We start from the raw sequence: 24650 nt of genomic DNA, 5'->3' as shown, positions 1-24650 counted from the left end.
GTTTTGTCTTTTTTAACACTTTGAGTGCCACGGCCCTTTAGTCGATTTGTCATTTCCTGAACCTAGAAATGTTCTTTCCTATGAAGTTTTTTTGTTGATTTGTGTTAATATGGGGACCTTGAACAATTTTAGCTTGGTTGCCCAAAGGGCAACGTTGGGCATTTGCATAATCCAAGATGGCCACCGAACGCCGTCTCAAAAATTTTACTTTTGACCCGCTTGTCCTAGAATGATGTGTAATACCTCTTTTTTAGGGTTTTCATGTGTGTAGAATCCAATTCTGATGTTGTTTTTTTAATTAAAGGTCAATCTCATGTGCTAAAGTTCAGGTCAAAGTTACATTTTACCTCTGGTGCACGCTTATACACTACACTGGCCCTAAGAAGGTAATTCCTCCTGAAATACCAACTGACAAGAACACAGGGGTCAGTTTTAAGGAGGTATGTGCTCGACAGGCCAGTCTGGTGGCTGTGCAAGAGAAGGACACACAGTGGCTCAACAGCTTGAACCAAGGGCAAGATGCTATGGAGTGGAATGGTTTCAACAATCAGCTAACCAGGAGCCATGGCATACTCAGACCTGCCAGCACTTATATGTTTGGTCCTTGATTGATGCACCTCCTTCTCATCCAGACACGATACTCACAACCCTGACATACATGCAGAGCTCACTGGTTGACATGGGAATGACATACGTTCACCTCACCATTGACATGCAACTGTTTGTTGTAACCAAGCAGATATGCTGGAACCAGCCAGGGCAGTTCAATAACGTAATCGCCCATCCCGGTGGGATGCATATTATACAGTCATTCCTCAGCTGCATCGCAAAACTGATGCAAGGTTCAGCACTGGAAGTGTATGTGGCGGCAGCATATGGAGGGCTGACAGGCATCTTCAATGGTAAGTCCTGGGTGAAAGCCATGAGGGCCTTTCGGGGTGTATTAGCAGCACTCTTGAAGCGGTTTCTATCAACTGGGCTGAAGACATTTGAACAGATAGAGCAGTACCTGGACACTGCTCGCCTCCATCCCACTGGTCGACACTGGGTAGACAACTTCATTCTTCCTACACTTCTCATCCACCAGTTTGAACGTGCTGAGAGAGAAGGTGACATTTACTTGAAGCAGCAGACCATTTTATTTTTATTTTATTTTTATTTAACCTTTATTTAACCAGGCAAGTCATTAAGAACAAATTCTTATTTACAATGGCGACCTGACCATGGAGTGCATGATGAAGTACTTCTTCCTTGCTGGCCATGTGCAGTATGCTCGATATCTGACCCAGTACCTGCTGGAGATGCGTGCGCTCCATGCCACCGAGGCTAAGCCAGACCTTGTCTGTCGGCACCATGATGGATACTGGATCGCTGTCTCTGCTGACCAGTTTGGTGAGCAGACTGCCATAAAGATTGGCAAAGGAGCTCTCAAGGGCATGACACTGTCTGCTGAGCTCGTGTGTGAGTGGATTGATGCCTTCCCCATCACTGTACATATATCAGACTGTGTGGATCATATGTACTCTGCTTATACACCAGGTCAAAAAGCACAGAAACCGCACAAAGAGGAATTGAAGCACCGGCGTGTCTTGGACGCAAAACATTGGGGTCTCATTGATGCAGAGGTGGAGAAGTATCCTCACCCACTGGAAGATCACCGCCCTCATCTGTACAATCCCGTCACTGGCCAAATTGCACCTGCTGTTGTGAATGTTGCTGACTCGATTGTGATTGGAGAAAAGATGGAGAATAAATACATTGCCAGTCTACGTAATGGGTTTTACAACCCTATCAGTAGCCCCATCAAGACGATGTCTGTTCTCAAGAAAAAGGTGAAGGGAAACAAAGTCAGGCCAGTAATAGACCTTAAGAACATTTTTCTCCGATTATTGGTGATTGGTCAGCGGAGGCAGATGAAGCTTGAGCCTCTATTTACCTATGAACTGTGTGCTGTGCCTGCATCGATCATTGATGAGCATGGTTGCCTCCGCAAAGGTAGCAAGTCAGGGCTGGTCAAACGCCTTGGTGTGCCTGAGACATTGCCAACACCAGCTGATATTGTCATTGTGGATGTTTCACAGCTGTTCTACCATATTGTGTGGCCACACGGGGGCAGTCCCTCAAATCTTATCGCATCCATCCAGGGTCGTTTGAGACGCTACCCAGCTGCCACTGAGAAAATCATTGTCTTCGACAAGTACCAAGATGTCTCTGCGAAGGATCATGAGAGAATGCGCCGGGCTGGTGATATCATCATCGACTATGAGCTCTCCATCGCCAGTCCTTTACCCAAAAGAGATGTCATCCTGAAGAGCAAGAACAACAAGCGGAGGCTGGCCTGGCGAGCATGTTGTCCACCTTCAGTGTTGATGACAATGTGACAATGGATACTCTGGATGATGGTGCATTTGGTCATGACGAGGCAGACATCACCATGATTTCCTAGGTGCCGCGTCTATGTGCCGACAGGCCGCAGTGCCGACAGGTCGCAATGCCGATAGCCCACAAGCAGAACCAGCTGAGCGAGGCGGCGTGCAGCGTGTCTGTGGAGCTAACCTCTCCCAGCCCCCACGCCAAACCTAACCTCCCCCCATGCCTAAACCTAACCTCCCCCAGACCCTAACCCAAAACCTAACCTCTCCCAGCCCCCATGCCAAACCTAACCTCCCCCCATGCCATGCCTAAACCTAACCTCCGCCAGACCCTAACCCAAAACCTAACCTCTCCCACCCCCACGCCTAAACCTAAGGTTGGCATTGCGGGTGGTCGGCATAGCGGGTGGACCCCGATTTCCTATGTCCTTGTGGCAGCCAACTCTGGAAAGGGTGTGATACGCGTGCTTAGTGATGACACTGATGTGTTTGTCCTGTTGGTGTATTGGGTGTATCGGGCGGACCTACAGTGCAAAGTACAGATGGAGCGTTGGGATGGGACTGTACTGGATATCAACGCAACCTGTGCTGACCTAGGGCCAAAATGTCTGCAACTCCTTGGCATGCACGCCCTCAGCGGGTGCGACACGACCTCATATCCATATGGCAAAGGCAAGATCAGCACACTAAAAACTTTGCTGGCAGGGAACTTCCCAGGCTTGGCTGATGTACTGGGTGAAGTGGGCGTGACAGAGGCTGATTTGCTGGAGGCAGCAAAACCCTTCCTCCTTGCTCTGTATCGTCAGCTGCCCGGAACTTCTATGGAATCTGCCCGATTTACGCTGTTCACCAAAAAGAAAAAAAGCCCCAAAGTGATGGCCCTTCCTCCAACAACGACCAACCTGTTGCAGCACGTGTTGAGGGCTCATTTACAAGTGATGTTGTGGAAAGTAGCAGACCACCAAGCTCCACCCGACGTGTCAGCCGATGTCACAAAATGTGGATGGGAGATCCAGGATAGTATCCCTGTTCCTGTCATTGCTAAAGGTGACCCGGCACCGCCAGAGCTAATTGACGTGATCCGGTGTCGATGTAGGGCACAGGGTAAGTGCATCACTGAGGCGTGTGGCTGCCACAAAGAACATCTTTCATGCACGTCATACTGTAACTGCTCTGGTGAAGATAGCTGCTGCAATCCATACACGAACAGCCGAGATGTTCAAGCTACAGATGAGGAGGATGATGACATGGAGGATGCTGAGGAGGCTTTTGAGAATGATGTAGACCAGGAGGAGGATGTAGACCAGGATGTTGGGGAAGAGAGTTTTGATGAAGGTGCCGATCAGGGGGGCGAGGGCCTGCTTACAGATATTTAATTTAGTTGCGAAAGATAAAGATTATTGTCTTATTGCATACTTTTTTTCACACTTTTATATTTCTGAATACCAGTTCTTGTGACATGTTAATGGCAGTTCTCACACAAAGATTCATTATTCATTGTCCACCCATAGGTCAATTTTAACATTGACCTGACCTTTAGCACATGAGATTGAACTGCAATTAAAAAAATAACATCAGAAATGGATTCTACACACATGAAAACCCTAAAAAAGAGGTATTACACATCATTCTAGGACAAGCGGGTCAAAAGTAACATTTTTGAGATGGCGTTCGGCGGGCATCTTGGATTATGCAAATTCCCAGAGTTGCCCAAAGTTGCCATTTGGGCAACCAAGCTAAAATTGTTCAAGGTCCCCATATTAATACAAATCAACAAAAAAACTTCATAGGAAAGAACATTTCTAGGTCTAGTATTGAACAGATAGAAATGTCAAATCGACTACTTGGGCAAAAGGTTGCTTGCTGTGCCACATAGGCCGCAATGCATTTTAAAACAGTCATATAATTTCTTTAATAATTACTATGTAAACAGTGAACACGCACAAATAACGATGAGACTCTCTTCTATCACCTGCAAAAAAAAGTTTATTGATCCCATTTTCCGTTCTTTAGTTATGAGCCGGAGAAGATAGCTTGATTTAACAAAAAAGAGCAGTTTTTTTTCAGAAGCTGAGATAATGGCCCTTTTGTGAAATTAAACATTCGTTAGATCCGCTAGATCCAGCTTTTTTACAGCCGCGTGTACCAGCTCCCATGCTTCCAGTTGAGAATAATAACAAATCCACGGCTGATCATGTGAATGGGCTGTTGCAGCGCACACGGAGGTGCTCAATTGTGATAGCAGATTGGCTGCTGCAGGGGCACAGCTAAACGTTATGCTTCAATGAAGCAGCTGCATACGGACGGATGCGATGCGATTTCCTTTTCCCCAACGACTTCTTCTGTGTGTTTTACTCCACGTTCTCTCATCTGGAGAGCGCTGTCGCCACCTAAGGGTTCTGTAAAATAGGTTAGACACATTCAATAGCTCTCATATTGTAAGAGGCGATGTAAGAAGCTGAGATGGACACCCCCCCGCCAAAAAAACAATTTCGAGTTATTGACGCCATTTGGCGTCGCTGGCACTCTACGGTAAATTTCTAATGACGCCATATGGCGTCGCTGGCACTCAATGTGTTAACACATTCACTGCCAACCGTTTTTTTTTTACTGTAGGTAGCTTCTGCCAAAGGGTTTTTTTGAGGATTCTGGCTCATCTTTCAACAGCCGAGGATTATTTCCTGCTAGGATTTTGTGGACACAAAATATCTCAAAAGAACTAATAGAATGTGTGCTTTCTCTGTCTAAAAGAGTTAGTTTGTAGAGTTAGTAGTTATGTATGCATTAGCAGTTGAATACAGCATGGTTTCAGAGATTTTTTGAGAGTTTTGAGATAAATGGATTTTTAGAACCACCTCACGTGCCTGTGATTATGGGTGCCCTTGGGCAAGCGTGTATACTGTATTGTGTGTGTGTGTGTGTGTGTGTGTGTGTGTGTGTGTGTGTGTGTGTGTGTGTGTGTGTGTGTGTGTGTCCGCGTGCGTGCGTGCGTGCGTGCGTGATTCGGTAGAACAGGCAGAACAGTCACTTTAACGATTTATTTTTGGCATCAGTGAGCCATCAGACATCTAAACAATATCGTTCTGAACATAGTTCCTCCATAAGCACCCCCACCCCCCTCTCCTTCAAACTCCTCCCTCCGTAGGTGTGTCTCTGGTGGCTTTGCAGTGTTTGTCTCACAGGCGAGTTTCTGCTGCCTGCCTGTCTGTGCTGCTGCTGCTGGCGCAGTCTGGATTAGACTGTAAAATCGGGCTCGTTCGTTTCTGGGTTTTTGGTTGTGAGCTTTGATGAAGCTGCATGCGATTCTTTCTGCTGGTGTTTCAAAGTGTGCTGCACCCATAATCTATTATGCAAATTTGCAATCCCCCACCGCCAGCTCCGAGCGCGAAAGCGAAAGCGTTTTCGCCAATCCATTTTCATGAGAATGGCTTCCTCAAGCGACTGTTTTTTCTTGGCTTTCTCTCGTCTGGAAAGCACTGTCGCCACTTAGTGGGTCGGTAAAATAGATTATACACATTCAATACCTCCAATATTTTAATAGGAGATGTAAAAGGGTTAGATCCACGTCCCACCGTCAAAAAAAAAAAAAAAAAATTTAAGACGAGATATCTCGTCAACGGCAGTCAACGTTTTTTTTTTAAAGACGAGATATCTCGTCAATGGCAGTGAACGTGTTAACACGTTCACTGCCGTCGACGAGTTAACTCGTCAAAAAAAACCAACGGTTGACTGCCATCGACGAGTTAACTCGTCAAAAAACATTTTTTTTTTTTGACGGTGGGACGTGGATCAAACCCTTTTACATCTCCAATAAAAATATGGGAGCTATTGAATGTGTATAACCTATTTTACCGACCCACTAAGTGGCGACAGTGCTCTCCAGACTAGAGAAAGCCGAGCAAAAACAGCAGGAAAAAGTGTGAGGAATCCATTCTCATGAAAATGGTTTGGCGAAAACACTTTCGCGCTGGCGCTGGGAGCTGGCGCACAACGGTGGGGGATTCCAAAAATAGACTCTGGGTGCAACACACTTTGAAACACACAGCAGAAAGCCCAGAATTGCACGCAGCTTCATCCCAGCTCACAACAAACGAACGAGCCCGATCCAGACTCGCCCGACGAGCGGCCGCCAGCAGCCAGGCAGCACAGACAGGCAGCAGAGACTCGCCTGTGACACACGCTGCAAAGCCACCAGAGACACACCCACGGAGGGAGGAGTTTGAAGGAGAGGGGGGTGGGGGTGCTGTTATGGAGGAAATTACTGTTCAGAACTATATTGTTTAGATGTCTGATGTCTCACTGATGCCAAAAATAAATGGTTAAAGTGACTGTTCTGCCTGTTCTATCGAATTTCACAAAAATGCATTTTTCTCAGCTTTCCTTCTCAGACGCTCAAACCATGCTGTATTCAACTGCTAATGCCTACATAACAGAACATGATAAAAACTAACTCTTTTAGACAGAGAAAGCACACATTCTATTAGTTCTTTTGAGACATTTTGTGTTCACAAAGTCCTAGCAGAAAATAATCCTCAGCTCTTGAAAGATGAGCCAGAATCCTCAAAAAAACCCTTGGCAGAAGCTACCTACTGTATTGAAAAAACTGTTGGCAGTGAATGTGTTAAGAGGGTCTGCTTTAGAGGAGGTCAGGCTGGGTGAGGATGGCGAGCCTACAGAGCCCAGCGAGCTGTTCACTGCGCTACGGGAGGCCTATGCAGAGAAACGTAGCGTACCTCAGCTCAGCTCTCTCACAAGCCTTTTATGGCCACCAACAAAAGGAGGGTGAGGATTTTCAAGAATACTCACATGCACTTTCCCAGGTCTTACGACTAGCCCTGAAACAGAGACCCGATGCTGTGTCCAATGCTAAAATAGCAATTAGGGACCAATTCGTTGAGGGGGTGAGGGATTCCTCTCTTAGGAGAGAGTTGCACAAAATGGTTAGGGATAAGCCCCAGTCCACTCTGTTGGATGTGCGTGAAGAGGCCATTGCCTGGTCCCATGAGGATATGCCCTGTAACACTAACATTGCTAAGAGCAGGAAAGTAGTGTGTGATGGTAACAGGGGAGAGGGCCAGTGCTCTGGTAACTCACAGTAGAAGCAGTCTACCACTTTAGAGGACATCATTAAAGTGGTTGCAGAGCAGAGCAAGGCGATAGGGGAACTAACTATTGCGCTCAGGGAGGGGTTCACTCCCAGGGGGAGGTACAACGATGACAGGGGTGCGAAGCCCAGACTAAGGCCCCAGTTTTCAGAGGATGAAAAGCCGATCTGCTTCAAATGCCAGGGGGAAGGCCACATTGCCAGGGAGTGTCCCCGGCGCAAACCAGAAAGCCAGCTTACTGCCATCGGTGCATCCAATCAGTCAAACTAGCCACCTCGGATACCACGAGCCGAGCAATCCGAGGTGAGACAAAAGGCTCCAAAACTCTTAACCGTGAGCGGTTTCTTGAACGGGCAGTGGGTGAGTGTCGAGAAGTGGAAGTTCAAATAGGTGGGGTTCCTGTTAACTCATTCATGGCCAGTTTAGGACTGCCAATATTTAGCACAGGCCAAAGATTTTCATAATTGTTGGTCATCTTTCAAGACCCACAGTAAATTATCTATTAGCACCAAAGTGATTTGCAATACCTCAAAATGAAGATGTACGTCTCTGGGTTCACCAGGGAAAAAAAAGTGAGCTTTTAGCATGTTCTGTACTCTACTTATAGCCATTTATATACACCCTGTTTTCACCAAAAAGGTCTCTCTTGAGAAGACAAATAGGAGAAAAGGCCATTTGTGTAAAATACACAATCTCAGGCAGAACTCGCTCTCAATTCTTTTATTTTGAACTGTATTGACATCAGACATGTAAATATTATTCGTTATGACACAAATGACAATATATATATATATATATATATATATATATATATATATATATATATATACACATGAAGTGCTTTTTTTTTACATTCAACAATACAGTTTACTCAGTGTGAGTGAGTGTGCAGACAGACACACAGACAGACAGACAGACAGACAGACAGACAGACAGACACACCGACAGACACACCGACAGACAGACAGACAGACACACACACACACACACACACACACACACACACACACGATCCCCCTTTTATCTTCGTTGCGTGATTTCTAACCCCACATAGGATAAGCAATAACCACGCCCTGTGGCGCCGGGATTGGCCAGGAGCAACACTGGAGGGCACGCAGCCCAGCAATTTCATGAACCAACTGAATAGCTCTTGAGAACGGACAGCGGGCTGCTGTGACTGCCGCTTCTGCCTTGTTAGCTGTTTGTGTGTTTATTTTGTTTTGTTCTGGTCCACCCGTCCTCGTCCATGTCTCCGTGTCCTATCCTCCCTGCTATTTGATCGTTCCCGTTTTCCCCTCGGCTATTCAACACGTCCTCACCGCCCTCTGGATTACCCATCAAACTGATCGATCATTTCCTCATTCCTCCGATGATCAAACACATCTCTCTGGATTACTTTCTCCCGTTTTCTCCCGGCTGGCACAGAGGAAGGCGACCAGCTCGTGCAGCGCGCCGAGGGGCGTTTCAATGGCGTTTCTCCTGTCTGCACAAGGAAGCGTTTATCCGTTTTCTGATTTTCCTCCTGCTCAATTTCAAAACAACAGCTGCGGTATGTGTTTGTTCACGTGTTGTCTTAGATGCTAGGGACCTGATACTATGTCACAGGCTGGGGAAGTGTTTGAACTACGCGCTGCACTAATAAAAACAAAAACACGTCAAACACGTCATTGGCGGGGAGGGCAATTTCTGATAACACGTCAAAGACGTCTTTGGCGGTGAATGAGTTAAGTGCCTGTTAGATACGGGGAGTCAGGTTAGCACCATTTCAGAGTCCTTCTTCAAACAGCACCTACTAGGGAGGGAGGAAGATGTAATTCCTACAGCCAAGTGGCTCCGGTTGACTGCAGCCAATTCTTTGCCAATACCCTATCTAGGTTACGTTGAACTGGACATGGAGGCTATGGGACTAGACTTACAGGAGTGTGGCTTCTTAGTGGTTAAGGATCTGGTACCTGAGGAGTCAGTGACAGGGGACAAAGAGTCGAAACGACAGGGAAAGAGTTTTCAGGAACCAGCGCCAGGTCTCATTGACATGAACATCATAAAGAGATGCAGGCAGTTAGTTACGGCTGAGTTTGACACTACCCTGAAAGGCGAACTTGATCCTGACTGGGGGGAAGTATTTCAGCTATTACAGAAGTGTGAGTTAGTAGGGAGGACGTCCACAGCTAGAGTTACAGGTAGAGGTACAGTACATGTACCAGCTGGTTCTGTCGCCACAGTCTATGCAAAGGAAATCAAGCCAGCCCCAGAGGATAGCGCCTTCAGGTTATTGGAGCCTGGTAAAACACCCCTGCCAAGTGGGCTGGTGGTAGTGAGTAGAAGCCGCTAAGTCAGTGTTCCCTGTGAGAGTAGTCAACTTTTCTCAGGAAGATGTGTGGTTGAATCCCAGAACCAGACTAGGCATAATGACGCAGGCAGAGTGTGTTGACCACGACCAGACACAAGTGCGTTTCCAACGCATCTCAGCCAACCAAGAGGAGGTGACTGTCGAGAAAGAGAAAACGACAACAGACAATGACATCAGGTCCATACTGAGCCAGCTGCACATAGGAGGTACAGAGGAAGAACAAGCAAAGCTAGCTGTACTCCTAGCTCAATATGCAGATGTGTTTGCGTTTCAGGATGAGGACCTAGGCTACACCGACCGAGTCAAACATGAGATCCACCTGGTAGATGATATACCTGTGACGCAGCCATACCGCCGTATACCGCCGACGCAGTATAACGAGGTCAGAGAGCATATCACTAAGCTACTAAAGAAGGGTGTGATCCAGGAAAGCACTAGTGCTTATGCATCACCAGTAGTTTTAGTCAGGAAAGCTGACGGCGGACTCAGACTTTGTGTCGACTATAGAAAACTCAACTCCAAGACCAGACGTGACGCTTTTCCTTTGCCCCGCATTGATGAGAGCTTCGATGCCCTGCACGGGGCAAGGTTATTTTCGACTATAGACCTTGTTAGCGGGTATCATCAGGTTGCTGTACAAGATGACGATATACCCAAGACAGCCTTTACAACGCCCTTTGGGTTATATGAGTATCGTCGGTTGCCTTTCGGAGTGTGCAACGGGCCAGCCACTTTTCAGAGGCTCATGCAGGCGACGATGAGTGACATGGTGTTGCAAACCATGCTCGTGTACCTAGACGACATTTTGGTGTTCTCGCAGTCATTTGAAGACCACCTAGGGAGGCTTGAGAAAGTCCTGCAGAGACTGAAGGAGACTGGGCTTAAAGTCAAGGTAGAGAAGTGTCACTTTCTGCAGTCAGAGGTACGCTTCTTGGGGCATCAGATCTCAGCCGAGGGAATAGGGACTGACCCGGATAAAGTAGCTGCGGTGAAACAGTGGGAAGTCCCCAGTACCGTGAAGGAGTTACGGTCCTTTTTAGGCCTCTGTAGTTATTATAGGAAGTTCATAGAGGGATTTTCTCAGCTGGCGGGTCCTCTACACGACGTGGTGAACGAATGCCTCAGAAACACCAGCCCACCCAGGTCTAAACAGCTGTTTAAAAGCTTGTGGAGTACAGAGTGTCAGGGAGCTTTCGAGCTATTGAAAGACAAACTCACCAGTGCTCCGTTGCTAGGTTATGCAGACTTTTCTCTTCCCTTCATTGTTGAGACAGATGCCAGTGGTCTAGGATTAGGTGCAGTCCTTTGTCAGCAGCAGGGAAAGATGAAGAGAGTGATAGCATACGCCAGTAGGAGGCTGCGTAACGCTGAGAAAAATGACAGAAACTACAGCAGTATGAAACTCGAGCTGCTTGCTCTTAAATGGGCAGTTTCTGAAAAATGTAAAGGTTACCTACTAGGCGCTCACTTCACAGTTATAACAGATAACAACCCCTTGTGCCATCTCAACACAGCCAGGCTAGGGGCAATTAAGCGCTGGGTGGCTCAGTTAGCAGTATATGACTTTGAAGTCAAGTACCGCCCAGGTCGGTGTAAAACCGCTGCGGATGCCCTCTCTAGGCAGCCATTAGCAGGGGAGCCCCAGCCATACCCAGATGACCTAGAGCAGGGGTGCCCACACTTTTTCAGCTTGGGAGCTACTTTTAAAATTACCAAGTCAAAGTGATCTACCAAACATATTTATGTATATATATATACAAACTTGGCTGCCACAGCGAGATCTGACTGGCGCACCTGTACGTCAATCAAGTGGCAAATGCCATAGTGAGGATGGATGATAGGCTGCTAACTTTTGCATGCACAGTATAGATGAGATCTGACTGGCTACCTGTACGTCAATCAAGTGGCAAATGGGCCTATTAGCCTATCATCCATCCTCACTACGGCACTATGTAAAAAAAAAAAAAAAAAAAATCCCCCCCTCAATGCCATGCGATCTACCACACTACATCACGATCGACGTATTGGGCACCCCTGACCTAGAGTATGATGGCTGCATAGCAATCTGCAATGTCAGGAAGGGAACAGCGCTAGGCCCAGACTTAGGAAGTGCAGGGATAAAGTGTTGTAGTGTTAGGCAGGTCCGTGCCTCAGAGGCCGAGCAGGGTGCTGATGAGAGTGATGGTGAGGGTAACACCCCCACCTTGCCTGGGTATTCTAGAGAGGAGTTGATCCAGTTCCAAAGTATGGATCCCACACTCAGTGCCTTCAGACAGTTCTGGGACCGCAAACAGAAGCCCAACCATGGGGAGAGAACAGGGTTAGCCAAGCCTGTAGTGTCTTTACTCAGACAGTGGTACCGGATCAAGGATATTGATGGTTTACTTCATCGAGTAATTGATGATGTACACACGGGAGAATGTAACCAACTCCTGTTACCTACCTGTTTGAAAGAACTAGTCCTGGAGAGTGTGCACGATGGAATGGGCCATCAAGGGATAGAAAGAACACAGAATCTTCTCAGACAGAGGTGCTTCTGGGTTGGGATGTATGACGATGTAGAGCAGTGGGTTAAGAAATGTCAGAGGTGCGTCCTTACCAAAATGCCACAGCCTAAGATACATGCCCCCATGAAGCCATTTCTAGCCACGCGCCCCCTGGAGGTAGTTGCCGTAGATTTCACCATCTTAGAACCTGCCTCAGACGGCAGAGAGAATGTCTTAGTGGTGACAGATGTGTTCACAAAGTTCACACAGGCATTCCCCTCTCGTGATCAAAAAGCCGAAACTACTGCCAAGATTCTTCTCCGGGAATGGTTTATGAAATATGGTGTGCCCGAGAGGCTCCATTCAGATCAGGGCAGAAATTTTGAGAGCGAGGTGATTGCGGAGTTATGCAAGCTGTATGGTGTAAAGAAAACCCACACCACGCCTCATCATCCCCAGGGGAATGCACAATGTGAAAGATACAATAGATCGCTTCATGACCTCTTACGTACTTTGCCCCCAGAGAGGAAGCGCCGGTGGCCTGAACACTTAGCAGAGTTAATAATAATAATAATAAACTTTATTTATATAGCACTTTTCAAAACACAGTTACAAAGTGCTTTACAATAAAAGCAGACACCGTTTTAAAATGCACGATGAATAAAACAAAGATTACAATTAAAATTAAAAATTAAAAGCCCAGAAAGAAAAACAAGCCCTAAAAACGACACAGCAATGGAAATCTTAAAAGCCAAAATAAAATACAGTAAGAACAGTAGCTAAAAAGACGCAAAAAATCCCTAAAATCCCTGGAAGGCAGATTTAAAAAGGTGGGTTTTTAATAGTGTTTTAAAAGATGCGACAGAGTTAGCAGCCCTGATCTCCTCAGGTAGGTCGTTCCAGAGTCTTGGAGCCCTGGCTGCAAAAGCTCTGTCCCCTTTATGAATTAGCCTAGTCCTCGGAACAATAAGAACAGGCGCAACAGCTGATCTCAGGGAGCGAGAGGGGGCATAGGGCATTAAAAGCTCAGATAGATAGCTAGGGGCAAGGCCCCTCTGGGCTTTAAAAGCAATCAATAAAATCTTAAAATCAATTCTAAAAGCCACAGGTAGCCAGTGTAGGGAAGCCAGGACTGGTGAAATGTGGTCGTGTTTCCTGGTCCGGGTTAAAATTCTGGCTGCAGAGTTTTGAATGAGCTGAAGGCGGGAGAGGGATTTTTTGCTGATGCCAGAGAGCAGGGAGTTACAGTAGTCCAGTCAGCTGGTTATGAAGGCATGAATGACAGTTTCCAGGTTATTGCGAGAGAGAAATGAACTGATTTTTGATATATTTCTGAGGTGATAGAAGCAGGATTTAACCATTGAGTTTACGTGTTTGTCTAGGTTGAGGTTCTGATCGAAAATGACACCGAGGTTTCTACATTGGGGGGTAATTGACTTTGAGAGAGGACCAAGACTGTTAAAAATGTCGCTGTTTGTGCCGTCTTGCCCTATGATTAAAACCTCTGTCTTATCTGCGTTTAGCTGCAAGAAGTTTTGTGCCATCCACATGTGGATGTCATGCAGACAGTTAAGAAGATTTGTGTTAAAAGAAGGGTTTCCAGGGTCAAAATTTAAATATATCTGGGTATCATCAGCATAAAAATGGAAGCTGATGTTATGTCTGCGGCTAATGAGACCAAGAGGGAGCATATAGATGCCGAAGAAAATTGAGTTAGTTCATGCCTACAACGTCACGCCTCATGCAACTACAGGTTACACACCATACTATCTACTTTTTGGGGTTCATCCACACCTCCCTGTAGATGCGCTGTTAGGGCGAGAGCAGGTGCACGACAAAAAGCTTGACTGGCTAGTAGTGCATAGAGGGCGTCTTGACAAAGCACATGCTAGAGCAAAGAGGTACTCTGAGCAGAAGGCGGCAGAGCGGGTCGAGTTTGACAGACACAAAGTGTATTGTCCCCCAGTCGAGGTAGGACAGTTGGTGTATCTTCGCTACAGACCTTCAGGCAGGAATAAAATCCAAGATGCTTGGGGCCCCACAGTTCATAGGGTGATAGAGGTCCAAGGTACCACTCATACTGTAGAGCCTGTGGAGGGGGGTCCAGTCAAGCGGGTCCATAGGGTTGATCTTAGGCCATGTTTGGGTCCTATTCCTGTGCCCAGGAAGGGAAGGGTTACTGCCCCTATAATGACACCTCCATCAGTCGATACTCCACCTGAGTGTATCCCAGTAGAGACCGATCCTGAGTACGTAGTCCTGCAAGAAGACCCTTACCCGACTCTGTATCAGGGGATAGATAGAGAGAGGGCGGAGACCACCGATGATCAGGAGGGAGACGACACTGAATCTGGGGATGGTTCTGAACCAGTAGACGTGGAACCTTCTGATAGTGAAGCAGGGGTGGAGGCACCAGTTCCTGCTGCCAGGAGCAGCGCTGATAGGGAGACCGGGGTCGATGTGCCTGTACCTGCGCCACGTAGGACTTTGAGAACAAACGCGGGGGTCCACTCGAATCCCCACCATGACCCAAGGTCAACATGTAATGCCATTTCACTTAGTCCTGAGATGTTGTCCCAGCTGCTAACTAGTATGGGTGCTGTATTCTTCAGGGAAGCAGTGAATGATGTGAAAGTAAAGAACTAAGTCACCGCGGACGGTGACTAAAAAGCAGGGGAGTATGGCCTAGTGGGCGATCCCACTAAAGCCACTAGAGGGCACTGAGCTACTGAGTATTCCTTCATGACCTGTAACTAGCTCGCAACAGGAAGGAGGAAGTAGGATGCCGTTTCTCTTCCCGTTTGCAAGCTAAGAGACTCACCTGTCTTTTTGGACGTTCATCTTTGTCTACGGGGTAAACTAATTAATTTGCCACTTCTGTACAAAACTATCTAACGATGTACATAAATAAGGTTGTATGGAAGATCAGAATGTATTGTTTGCTGCCGATGGTAATTTCGTGGGTCCGATGTTTACAGATATTATCCTGCCGTGCCGAGTCCTCAGGGAACACTCACGTTGATAGCGCTCTGGACGCACTGTAAGTTCACTTTACAACGATGTATTTTGTTAGCATTCCTAATGAAACTTGTACTTTGTGAATTGTGCTGAGGATGTTTATTTTCATTGTATAGTGCTGTGCTGTTTGGGGTTGGTGGCTTGTGACCACCGACACGTGCCCCGAGTTAGCACAAAGATACCACCTAGTGAGTATTTTGAGATAAACTACATGTTCATTGGTATGTTGACATACTGTTAGCTTTTAATGTGGGTTTACTCATTAATTCATGTGCAATGCTGTATAGGGTCTGACTGTGGTTTTGTGTGTTTTCTTTGGTTTTGTTTTAACAGAAGAGCTACCACTACAGTTGTTTTTGCTTTGTTTTATTTTATTTTGTCTCTCACACTGAAACAGTGGTTTTATTGCACTAGAGAAGGCACTGAAAGTGCATCGTCTACTGTCTACAGTTTATACTGTGATTTCTATAGTGAAGCTGCACTAGTGATCTCGTTCTATAGATCAGTGAGCAACAGAAGTGAATGTTTTGTTGTAAGAAAATCATTGTCAAAGCAAAATCTCCAAACTCCAAAATACTTTAATACTACTATCCTACTTTGGAAGTAGTCAGATAATAAAGATCCCCAATTATAGTTCTGTTTCATTCCTTCCTGACTGCCAGTGGTAGTTTAACTGTGAATAATGATCTCGCGCTCCGCGACAGACGAGTGTTTTTATACCAACGTAGTCACGTACGTGACGTGGGGCACCTGCGTGTCTATAAAGGTGCGCCGTGACCCACCATACGTCATCTTTGATCTTCTCGCAACCTGGCGTGCTTCGACAGGTATGCGGCTCCGGAGCTCCGTCATTCGGATTCTCCACTTGTGATCAGAGACAGACAAAGGAGAGGTAGGTACACGGCCTGAAGGTGTGTTAGTCAGCCATTCCGCTCAGCCTGGGACTTGAGTCAGAGTGCAACGGGGTTGTCCTCTAAGCCTGTGGGTGGCTGCCTACCACCTCTCCCCTTGCCGAGAGGTAGCTCCGTTAGCAGGGCTATCTCCGGCCTAGGCGGCCGGCCCTAGCCGTGGGGGTGCGTGTGACGCTACCCCCGTCTAGGTTGCCTGGTCGGGATTGTATATTGCCTATTGTGGTAGCAATTATATTGCATAATTGGGTAGATATTATTATAGATAATATTGGATTATACTAAATACTATATTATACTATACTATATTATATTACGATATTCTAAGCTATAGCCTATAGCCTTTTGTACAATTAGATTGTATAATTGTAGAGTATTATATATAATATTGTATTATATCATACTGTATTATATTATATCGTGAAGTTAGCTTGTTGGGCGCGGACGTGTCCTGGATTGTGTCCCAGGGCCCGCTCCGATCTCCCAGCCTGGCCCTCGTCGCTGCATTGCGGACGTGTCCTGGACTGTGTCCCAGGTCCCGCTCCGATCTCCCAGCCCGGCCCTCATCACAACAGTGCGGACGTGTCCTGGACTGTGTCCCAGGTCCCGCTCCAAGTTACGGGCTTGACCCCCTGTGCTCGTGGACGATGCTGGCCTGTTCCTCCTGTGGCGTGGAGCTGCACGTGGAGGATGGCCATGAGATGTGCCCCAGCTGCCTCGGGGTGGGTCACCTCCGGGAGGCCCTGTCTGACCCCTGTATTAATTGTGGCATCCTGCCCCTCCGCGTAAGGGAGGAGCGGTTGCGCGAGGTGGAAGGCTGGTTGTTTGGTCACCGCCCACCCGTGGGCAGCAGCCCGAGGCAGTCTCCCCGTGAGCGGCGCCAGGAGGAGCGCGAGGGGGAGGACTGCGGCGTGGAGAGGGTCCTACCGGCCTTGGCGGAGGAGACCCTCCCACCATCGGGGGTCTGCACTAGGTCCGCTGCTGCTGCTAAGGAGCGCAAGAGCAGGACGCAGGTGAAGCCGCGGAAGAAGGCGAGGAAGGAGACCTCCTCTCGCCAGGACATGGAGGCCTTGCGAGCTGAGTTGGAGCAACTCAAGGCTCTGATGGTGCCGCCTGCGCACCCAGGTTCCTGGGCAGGCGCGGCCAGGGAAGACGCGCTGTCAATGGCGGCGTCAAACACCATGTTCCAGGACCGCGGAGAGGACCGCGAGGACGAATATGAGGAGCCCGGGGAGGATCATTCCCCGGAGCGGTCAGTCTTGGCGGGCAGACGGGGAAGCACGGAGGCCAGGGACGGCTCAGAGACTTCCTATCACCGAGCACGGTGTCCAGCCGCTCCAGGTAATACTGCGGGCAGCCCTGGCTAGGGTCGGCCTGGACGACGTGCCGGCGGTTCAGCCGAGCAACCCACTCTTTAGGCGGGCTCCGTCGGAGCCGCCCTTTGAGGTCCCGCCCTCTCCCGCCTTTCTGGAGGCACTAAAGAGCTGCTGGGCAGACACGGAGACGTGGGGGCGCCATGCGAAGGATGGCAGGACTCTGGCCTCCATGCGGGATGCAGCGGTACACGGCCTGGCCCGCATGCCCCCGGTGGACCATTGTATAGCGTTGCTGGTCCTCTCGCCGGACGCCGCGCTGAGGGACAAGGCCAAGTGTCCTAGCGCACAATGCCGGGTCACAGATGACCTGCTGGTGAAGGCATATGAGGCGGCTGCTCGGGTGGCTCGGATGGGCAACTCCCTCTCCGTGCTCCTCCTCGCCCAGCCCCAGATGATGCAGGCGACGCATCAGGGGTCAGAGTTGGGACACACACATGAGGCGGCCCTGCAGGCCTTCGGGTTCATGTCGAGGGAGCTGGGCCGTGTGATGTCCACCTTGGTCGTGGCACGTCGGCAGGTGTGGCTCGCGCAGGCGCCTATGTCTGATGACTGCAGGCGGACGTTGAGGACGCTCCCGGTGGTGCCCGGTCAGCTGTTCGGGCCAGAGGCAGAAAGGGCCCTGGAACGGAGAAAGCAGTCGAACCAGGCCTCAGAGGCCTCGGGTCGGCGCAGCAGAGGCGCAGGGGCGGCCTCGGCCTACGTCTCGGGGAGACGGAGCGAGAGGCGGGAGCCACGGCGCTCGCGATACTGGGACTCGCCTGGGCAGGCAAGAGGGCGTGCCCAGGAGGCGACTGGCAGTGGGCGTCAGCCCAGGGGGGTGCGCCCTCCACCCCGGGGGCGTGGGCGTGGGCGCGGCTACGACCGGCGCCCCCCCAGAGCCGCGGGAGGTCCTCCAGGCATGGCCTGAGAGGTCGGGGCCGGCGGTGGGCAGATTCACACATCAGCACCTGGCCTATTGGGCGGCCCATTCACAGGACCCATGGGTCCTGGACACCATGTCCAAAGGCTACAGGCTGCAGTTCCACCGCCGGCCCCCACCACCTTCCGGGGTCAGGATGACCTTCGTCACGGACCCCGCGAGGGTGCAAGCTTTGTCACAGGAGATAGTCAAACTCCTGGACAAAGGGGCTATCACACCATTGAACCCACGTACACAGAGCGATGGGTTCTACTCCAATTATTTCCTGATACCAAAAAAGGACGGGTCGCTCAGGCCCATCCTAGACCTAAGGGGGCTGAACGTACACATGAAGGTCCTCCCGTTCCGGATGCTGCGGACGGCAGACGTCCTCCAGGCCATTACTCCCGGAGAGTGGTTCACCTCCATAGACCTAAAGGATGCGTACTTCCATGTCCCCATCCTCCCGGGGCATCGGAAGTTCCTCCGCTTTGCCTTTCAAGGCCGGGCATACCAGTTCGCCGTCCTGCCATTCGGCCTGTCCCTGGCCCCTCGCATTTTTACAAGATGCATGAGGGCGGCCTTGACGGCACTCTGCCTAGCAGGGTTGAAGGTCCTACCGTATCTCGACGACTGGCTGATCAGCGCCCCCTCCCGCCAGGAGGCGGAGCGCGCAACAGCCAGAGTCCTTGCCCATATCGAGGCACTGGGCATGTCCGTCAATTGGGAGAAAAGCTCGCTGCGCCCCTCCCAACAGACCACCTTCATCGGGTTAGCACTAGATTCAGTGGCAATGCGGGCGCGTCCAACGGGGGAACGCGTGGAGAGGATTCAGGGCCTGCTCCAGTATTTCGTCCTAGGCGCAAGCGTGACGGTCCGGACGTGGCTCAGGATGCTGGGGATGCTGACGGCGGCCGCAGCGATCACGCCCCTGGGGCTGCTGCATCTGCGCCCGCTACAGATATGGTTCAGCAGCCTCCATATGGATCCTCGACTGCACAGGTGGGTCAAAGTCAGGGTCACACACGAACCTCTGGTCCATCTCCGCCGCTGGCGGGACAGCACGTTCCTGCTGCACGAGGTGCCTCTTGGCTCAGTCCCAGCGCGGCGGGAGGTCGTGACAACGGATGCCTCGCCCCAGGGTTGGGGGGCGGTATGGCAAAGGAGGTCGGTCCAGGGGGTGGGGTGCCCTCGGTGGAGGGGGCAGCACATCAATGTCCTCGAACTGCGGACGATTGGCTTGGCGCTGAAGCACTTCTTGCCTTCTCTCAGGGGCAAGCATGTGCTGGTGCGCACGGACAACACCTCGGCGGTATTCCACGTCAACCGGTACGGGGGGACCAGGTCTCTGGCCTCCTTGAGGGAAGCCCAGAGCCTGTGGATCTGGGCCCATCCGCGATTGGCCTCCCTGAGAGCGAGAGGTTGCACCCTCAGGTGGTGCAGCTGGTGTGGGATCGCTACGGAGAGGCCGGGGTGGATCTGTTCGCCTCAGAATCCACAACTCACTGTCCGCGGTGGTTCTCCCTAGCGGAGACCAGCGCCCCACTGGGGATAGACGCTCTCGCCAACGCTTGGCCGAGCGGTCTGCTGTATGCGTTCCCTCCGATCCCCCTGATAGGGCTCACGCTTCACAGGGTGAGGGCGTCGGGTCACAGGGTTCTCCTGGTGGCCCCCAAGTGGCCAGCCAGGCTGTGGTTCCCGGCACTCCTCGGGCTGTTGGACGGGGAACCATGGCAGCTCCCGGCGAGGGTGGACCTCCTGTCCCAGCTGGACGGGGAGGTTTGGCATCCGTGTCCGGCCCACCTGCAGCTCTGGGTGTGGCCGTTGAAGGGGACCGGGTGCTCCTGACGGGCCTCGGACCCTCGGTATGCGAGACGTTGCGTAATGCGAGGGCCCCTTCCACCAGGGCGGTATATGGCAACTGTTATGCTGCATTCTCCTCGTGGTGCAGGGACGGGGCATTGGACCCGGTCTCCTGCCCTGTACAGGAGATCCTGCGGTATTTGCAGGAGCTGTTTGACGCAGGCCGGGTGGCCGCGACCTTGAAGGTGTATGTGGCAGCCATCTCCCTCAGTCACGCCTATGTGGAGGGCGTGCCAGTGGGGCGGCAGTATTGGGTGACGCAGTTCCTGCGGGGTGCCAGGAGGCTGCGGCCCCCCAGAGAACACCGGGCGGCAGCATGGGACCTGCCGCTGGTCCTGCGGGCCCTGAGCGGGCCACCCTTTGAGCCCATGGCGGGGATGGCCTTAAGGACAGTGTCAATAAAAACGGCTTTTCTGCTGGCAGTGACGACGGCCAAGCGGGTGGGGGAGCTCCACGCTCTGTCCATTAGCCTGACATGCCTTCGGTGGAAGGCGGATGGCTCGGGGGTGACTCTATGGCCGAATGTGGCGTTCCTGCCCAAGGTATTGTCCCCGACACACATTAACCAGGCCATAGAGCTGGAGGCGTACCATCCTTCCCCGGCTGGATCTCAGCCAGGGGAGAGCGACACTTCGCTATGTCCCGTCTGGGCGGTACGACTGTATATCGAGGCGACGCAGACCATCAGACGCTCAGAGCAGCTTTTTGTCTGCTACGGCGGGAAAAACAGGGGACAGGCTCTGTCCAAACAGAGGCTGTCCCACTGGATTGTGGATGCAATTAAGCAAGGCTATGACGTTGCAGGGAAGCCTGCGCCCTCTAACATTGTGTGTCATTCGACCAGGAGTGTGGCCACGTCCTGGGCGGCGATCAGGGGAGTGTCCCTGGCGGAGATCTGTGCGGCGGCTTCATGGACAGCACCCTGCACATTCTCCAGATTCTACCGCATCAACGTGGCCTCAGGGTCCACGCTGGCGGCGGCAGTCCTGCCATTGGCGGAGATGGACCAGTAGGTGAGTCGGTTCCTCGTGACGCCGCAGGTATAAGTCATCCACAGTTAAACTGCCACTGGCAGTCAGTAAGGAATGAAACAGAACGTAAGTTACGGAGGTAACTATGGTTCTGTGAATTCCTGGATGACTGCCAGTCATGCCGGTCACTCTGAACCTTCGGTGCGAGAAGATTCTGAGATGACGTATGGTGGGTCATGGCGCACCTTTATAGACACGCAGGTGCCCCACGTCACGTACGTGACTACGTTGGTATAAAAACACTCGTCTGTCGCGGAGCGCGAGATCATTATTCACAGTTAAACTGCCACTGGCAGTCATCCAGGAATTCACAGAACCATAGTTACCTCCGTAACTTACGTTTTGTGTCCTGTGTCATTCAAATTCCACCAGGTTACACTAGCAAAGACAATTAGCTAGATAGGCAGTATTCTATTTCTCAGCAGTAACTACAACTTCTACAACATAAATAAACAAACGAAAACGATTCTAAAACTTAAATGGTTGGTCTTTACTGAATGTTCTCAGTCATTACAGCAGTGACAGGCTTGCCGTCTCATCTTAACGTTGCTCTTCTTCGTTGGTTTTATTCTTCTTCTACTGAACATGTAGGTATTCTGACGTTAATTTAAGAAATACTGCCGCCTAGTGGCCGCTTTTAGATAGGGTTCCAAATGAGTGCTTATACAGTCTATGGCTTAAACAGATCAATAGTAAATGCTACATAAATGCATTTCTGACTATTGTAAACAACATGCACAATGTTTTAGCCCAAGTTTACATAAAACAAATACAACAGGCAGAGTGACCCAACACCAAATAAAGATGTACAATACATGTTCATCTTAATGTTAGGTGTAGGGGAACCTGTGTAGACTTTGAACTAGAACCTACTTGTCTAAAATGTGTTTAAATATGATATTAGAGGCTCAACTTTTCACCGTAGGAATTTTAAGACAGGGGAAGGACTGTCTTAAAGTTAAGAAAAAAATCAAGAACAAATTTGAGAACTTTCATTTCAAGAATACCTTTTCTTCCTAAGTATTTTCTTAGGAAGAAACATATTAAGAAAGTTAAGAAAATACATAAGAACTGTTTTTGAGAATAGCCATTTTTCTTATCTTTTTTCTTAAGACTAAAGTGAAGAAAAAAATGGCACTTGAGAAGATTTTTTTTCTTAAGAAGGTTTTGTGAATCCGACCCCAGATCAGGGTACTCAAGTATAACCCATTTTCAATGGTTTTTTAACTTTAAAACAGAAAAACTGAAAAATGTTTTTAGCTACTTCTTTATTATTTATTTTTTGCTAAATTCATAGCGGGCCACTTAAAAACGGGCAGCGGGCCGCAGTTTGGCCACCCCTGATGTATGTGAAGGTCCTTAGTGATGGAAACTTGTTGGTGAGATGTGTGGACATAGGACAAGTAGATATAACACTCAAGCTAAAAGATATAGGAAAGCATAAGGTGGTGAGTACAGGGAGGGTGGTGCTCAGAGTGGTGGTGGATGTAAAGGAGTGATCACGGGGCCAGTGAGTGTGAGTATGGAGGAACTAAAGAAGAATATCAAAGGAGGAAAAATAATGAATGTACAAAGACTGAAATCGACAAAAGAAGGATAATGAAACAGTGTTGGTTGAGTTGAGGCAGACAGACAGGTAGAGAGACAGACAGACAGACAGACAGACAGACAGGCAGACAGGCAGACAGACAGACAGACAGACAGGCAGACAGACAGACAGAGAGACAGGCAGGCAGACAGACAGAGAGACAGCCAGGTAGTTACCCCAGTCGTGGATCACAGGCTCCATCAGGCTGGCATGCTCCACCATGCAGGAAATCTTCTCTCCAGACCTGTTCAACACACACACATGCACACACACACACACACACACACACACACACACACACACACACACACACACACACACACACACACACACACCTGTTGGTTTAGTGTCACATTTAGGACTGGACTGACCTAGACTCACCTGGGTGTGTACGTCAGGTGGATCTGGACTCACCTGGGTGTGTACTCTAGTAGATCTGGACTCACGTGGGTGTGTACTCCTGGTGGATCTGGACTCACCTGGGTGTGTACTCCAGTGGATCTGGACTCACCTGGGTGTGTACTCTGGTAGATCTGGACTCACCTGGGTGTATACTCTGGACTCACATGGGTGTGTACTCTAGTAGATCTGGACTCACCTGGGTGTGTACTCTAGTAGATCTGGACTCACCTGGGTGTGTACTCTAGTAGATCTGGACTCACCTGGGTGTGTACTCCAGGTGGGAGTGGAACTGGTAGTACCAGTCCCCGTCCTCCATTTCATCAGTGGAAGAGACATCAGAGGTGACTTCATGGTCATTTCTCAGCCAGGTCACACGGAGTTGTTTTGGGTAGAAGTTGTAGATGCTGCACACCAGCATGGCTGTGTGCTTCCGACCAGAGGGAGCCACTGAGGTCAGCCTCACATAGGGTTCAACTGTAGGCACAGTGTTACAGTAAGTAAGTAGTTGCAGGAGGGGAAGTTGCTGGAAAATATCTTGGTTTGAAAACATGAACTTTGCAGAAGGAAGAAAAGACCTGGCAGAGTCAGCAGGAAGTGGATCTGTGATGACCTGAGACTGTGTCCTGACCTGGTTTCTCAACATTTTCAAATCTCTATGATTCATTTGTTAATATAGTAAACTCTATGATCCAATGGTTAATATAATAAACTATGATTCAAAAGGTTAATATAATACACTTTAAGATTCAATGGTTAATACTATATAATAAATTATATGATTCAATGGTTAACTATAATAAACTCTAGGATTTATAGAAAATCCAACTAAGGCAGAGAACATTGTATCTGATACAATTGGACATTTCTGTTATGGAAATATTTTAGTTGAAATGTCCTTTTGCATTTGTAGAACTATATATTATGATTTGTCATGTGACCACCCTGTCTTGTAAGCCCTATGGGCACCATAAATGGTGCATGCCACTCACATAAACACATCAATGCAGTATTAGTTTCTTGCCACAAGATGGCGTCCCGAGCTCAGTCTGGTTCAGAGTTTATGGACATCAAACTTTAATGAGAAACGATATTCATTTTCATAGTAATTTTCCTGTAATGATAGTTTAAGTTTCTCTTTAAAGTGAAGTCATGTTTCATATAGCCTAGACATAGGCTAGCCTACTGAGAAACGTATAAAAATAGGCTTTATCACTAATCTGCTGAATAATATTTTTACATGGAATTATTTGACT

The 24650-nt window shown here is 49.2% G+C and overlaps 1 protein-coding gene across 1 annotated transcript in view; it reads right to left on the bottom strand.

Annotated features, from left to right (window-relative positions):
* LOC310787271 (H-2 class II histocompatibility antigen, E-S beta chain-like) overlaps positions 1–24650 on the bottom strand; it is a 32638-nt gene that overhangs the window by 5758 nt on the left and 2230 nt on the right. The window contains exons 3-4 of the mRNA XM_083648645.1: positions 23658–23871; positions 23172–23239 (exon numbers count right to left, since the gene is read on the bottom strand). Of these exons, the coding sequence (XP_083504771.1) occupies positions 23172–23239; positions 23658–23871 (282 nt within the window). The remainder of the gene's footprint in view (positions 1–23171; positions 23240–23657; positions 23872–24650) is intronic.

This window comes from Poromitra crassiceps (genome assembly GCF_964638095.1).
Source record: "Poromitra crassiceps genome assembly, chromosome: 13".
NCBI lineage: Eukaryota > Metazoa > Chordata > Actinopteri > Beryciformes > Melamphaidae > Poromitra > Poromitra crassiceps.
The sequence above is the reverse complement of the archived record's forward strand: the minus strand, read 5'-3'. Positions and strand labels throughout refer to the sequence as shown.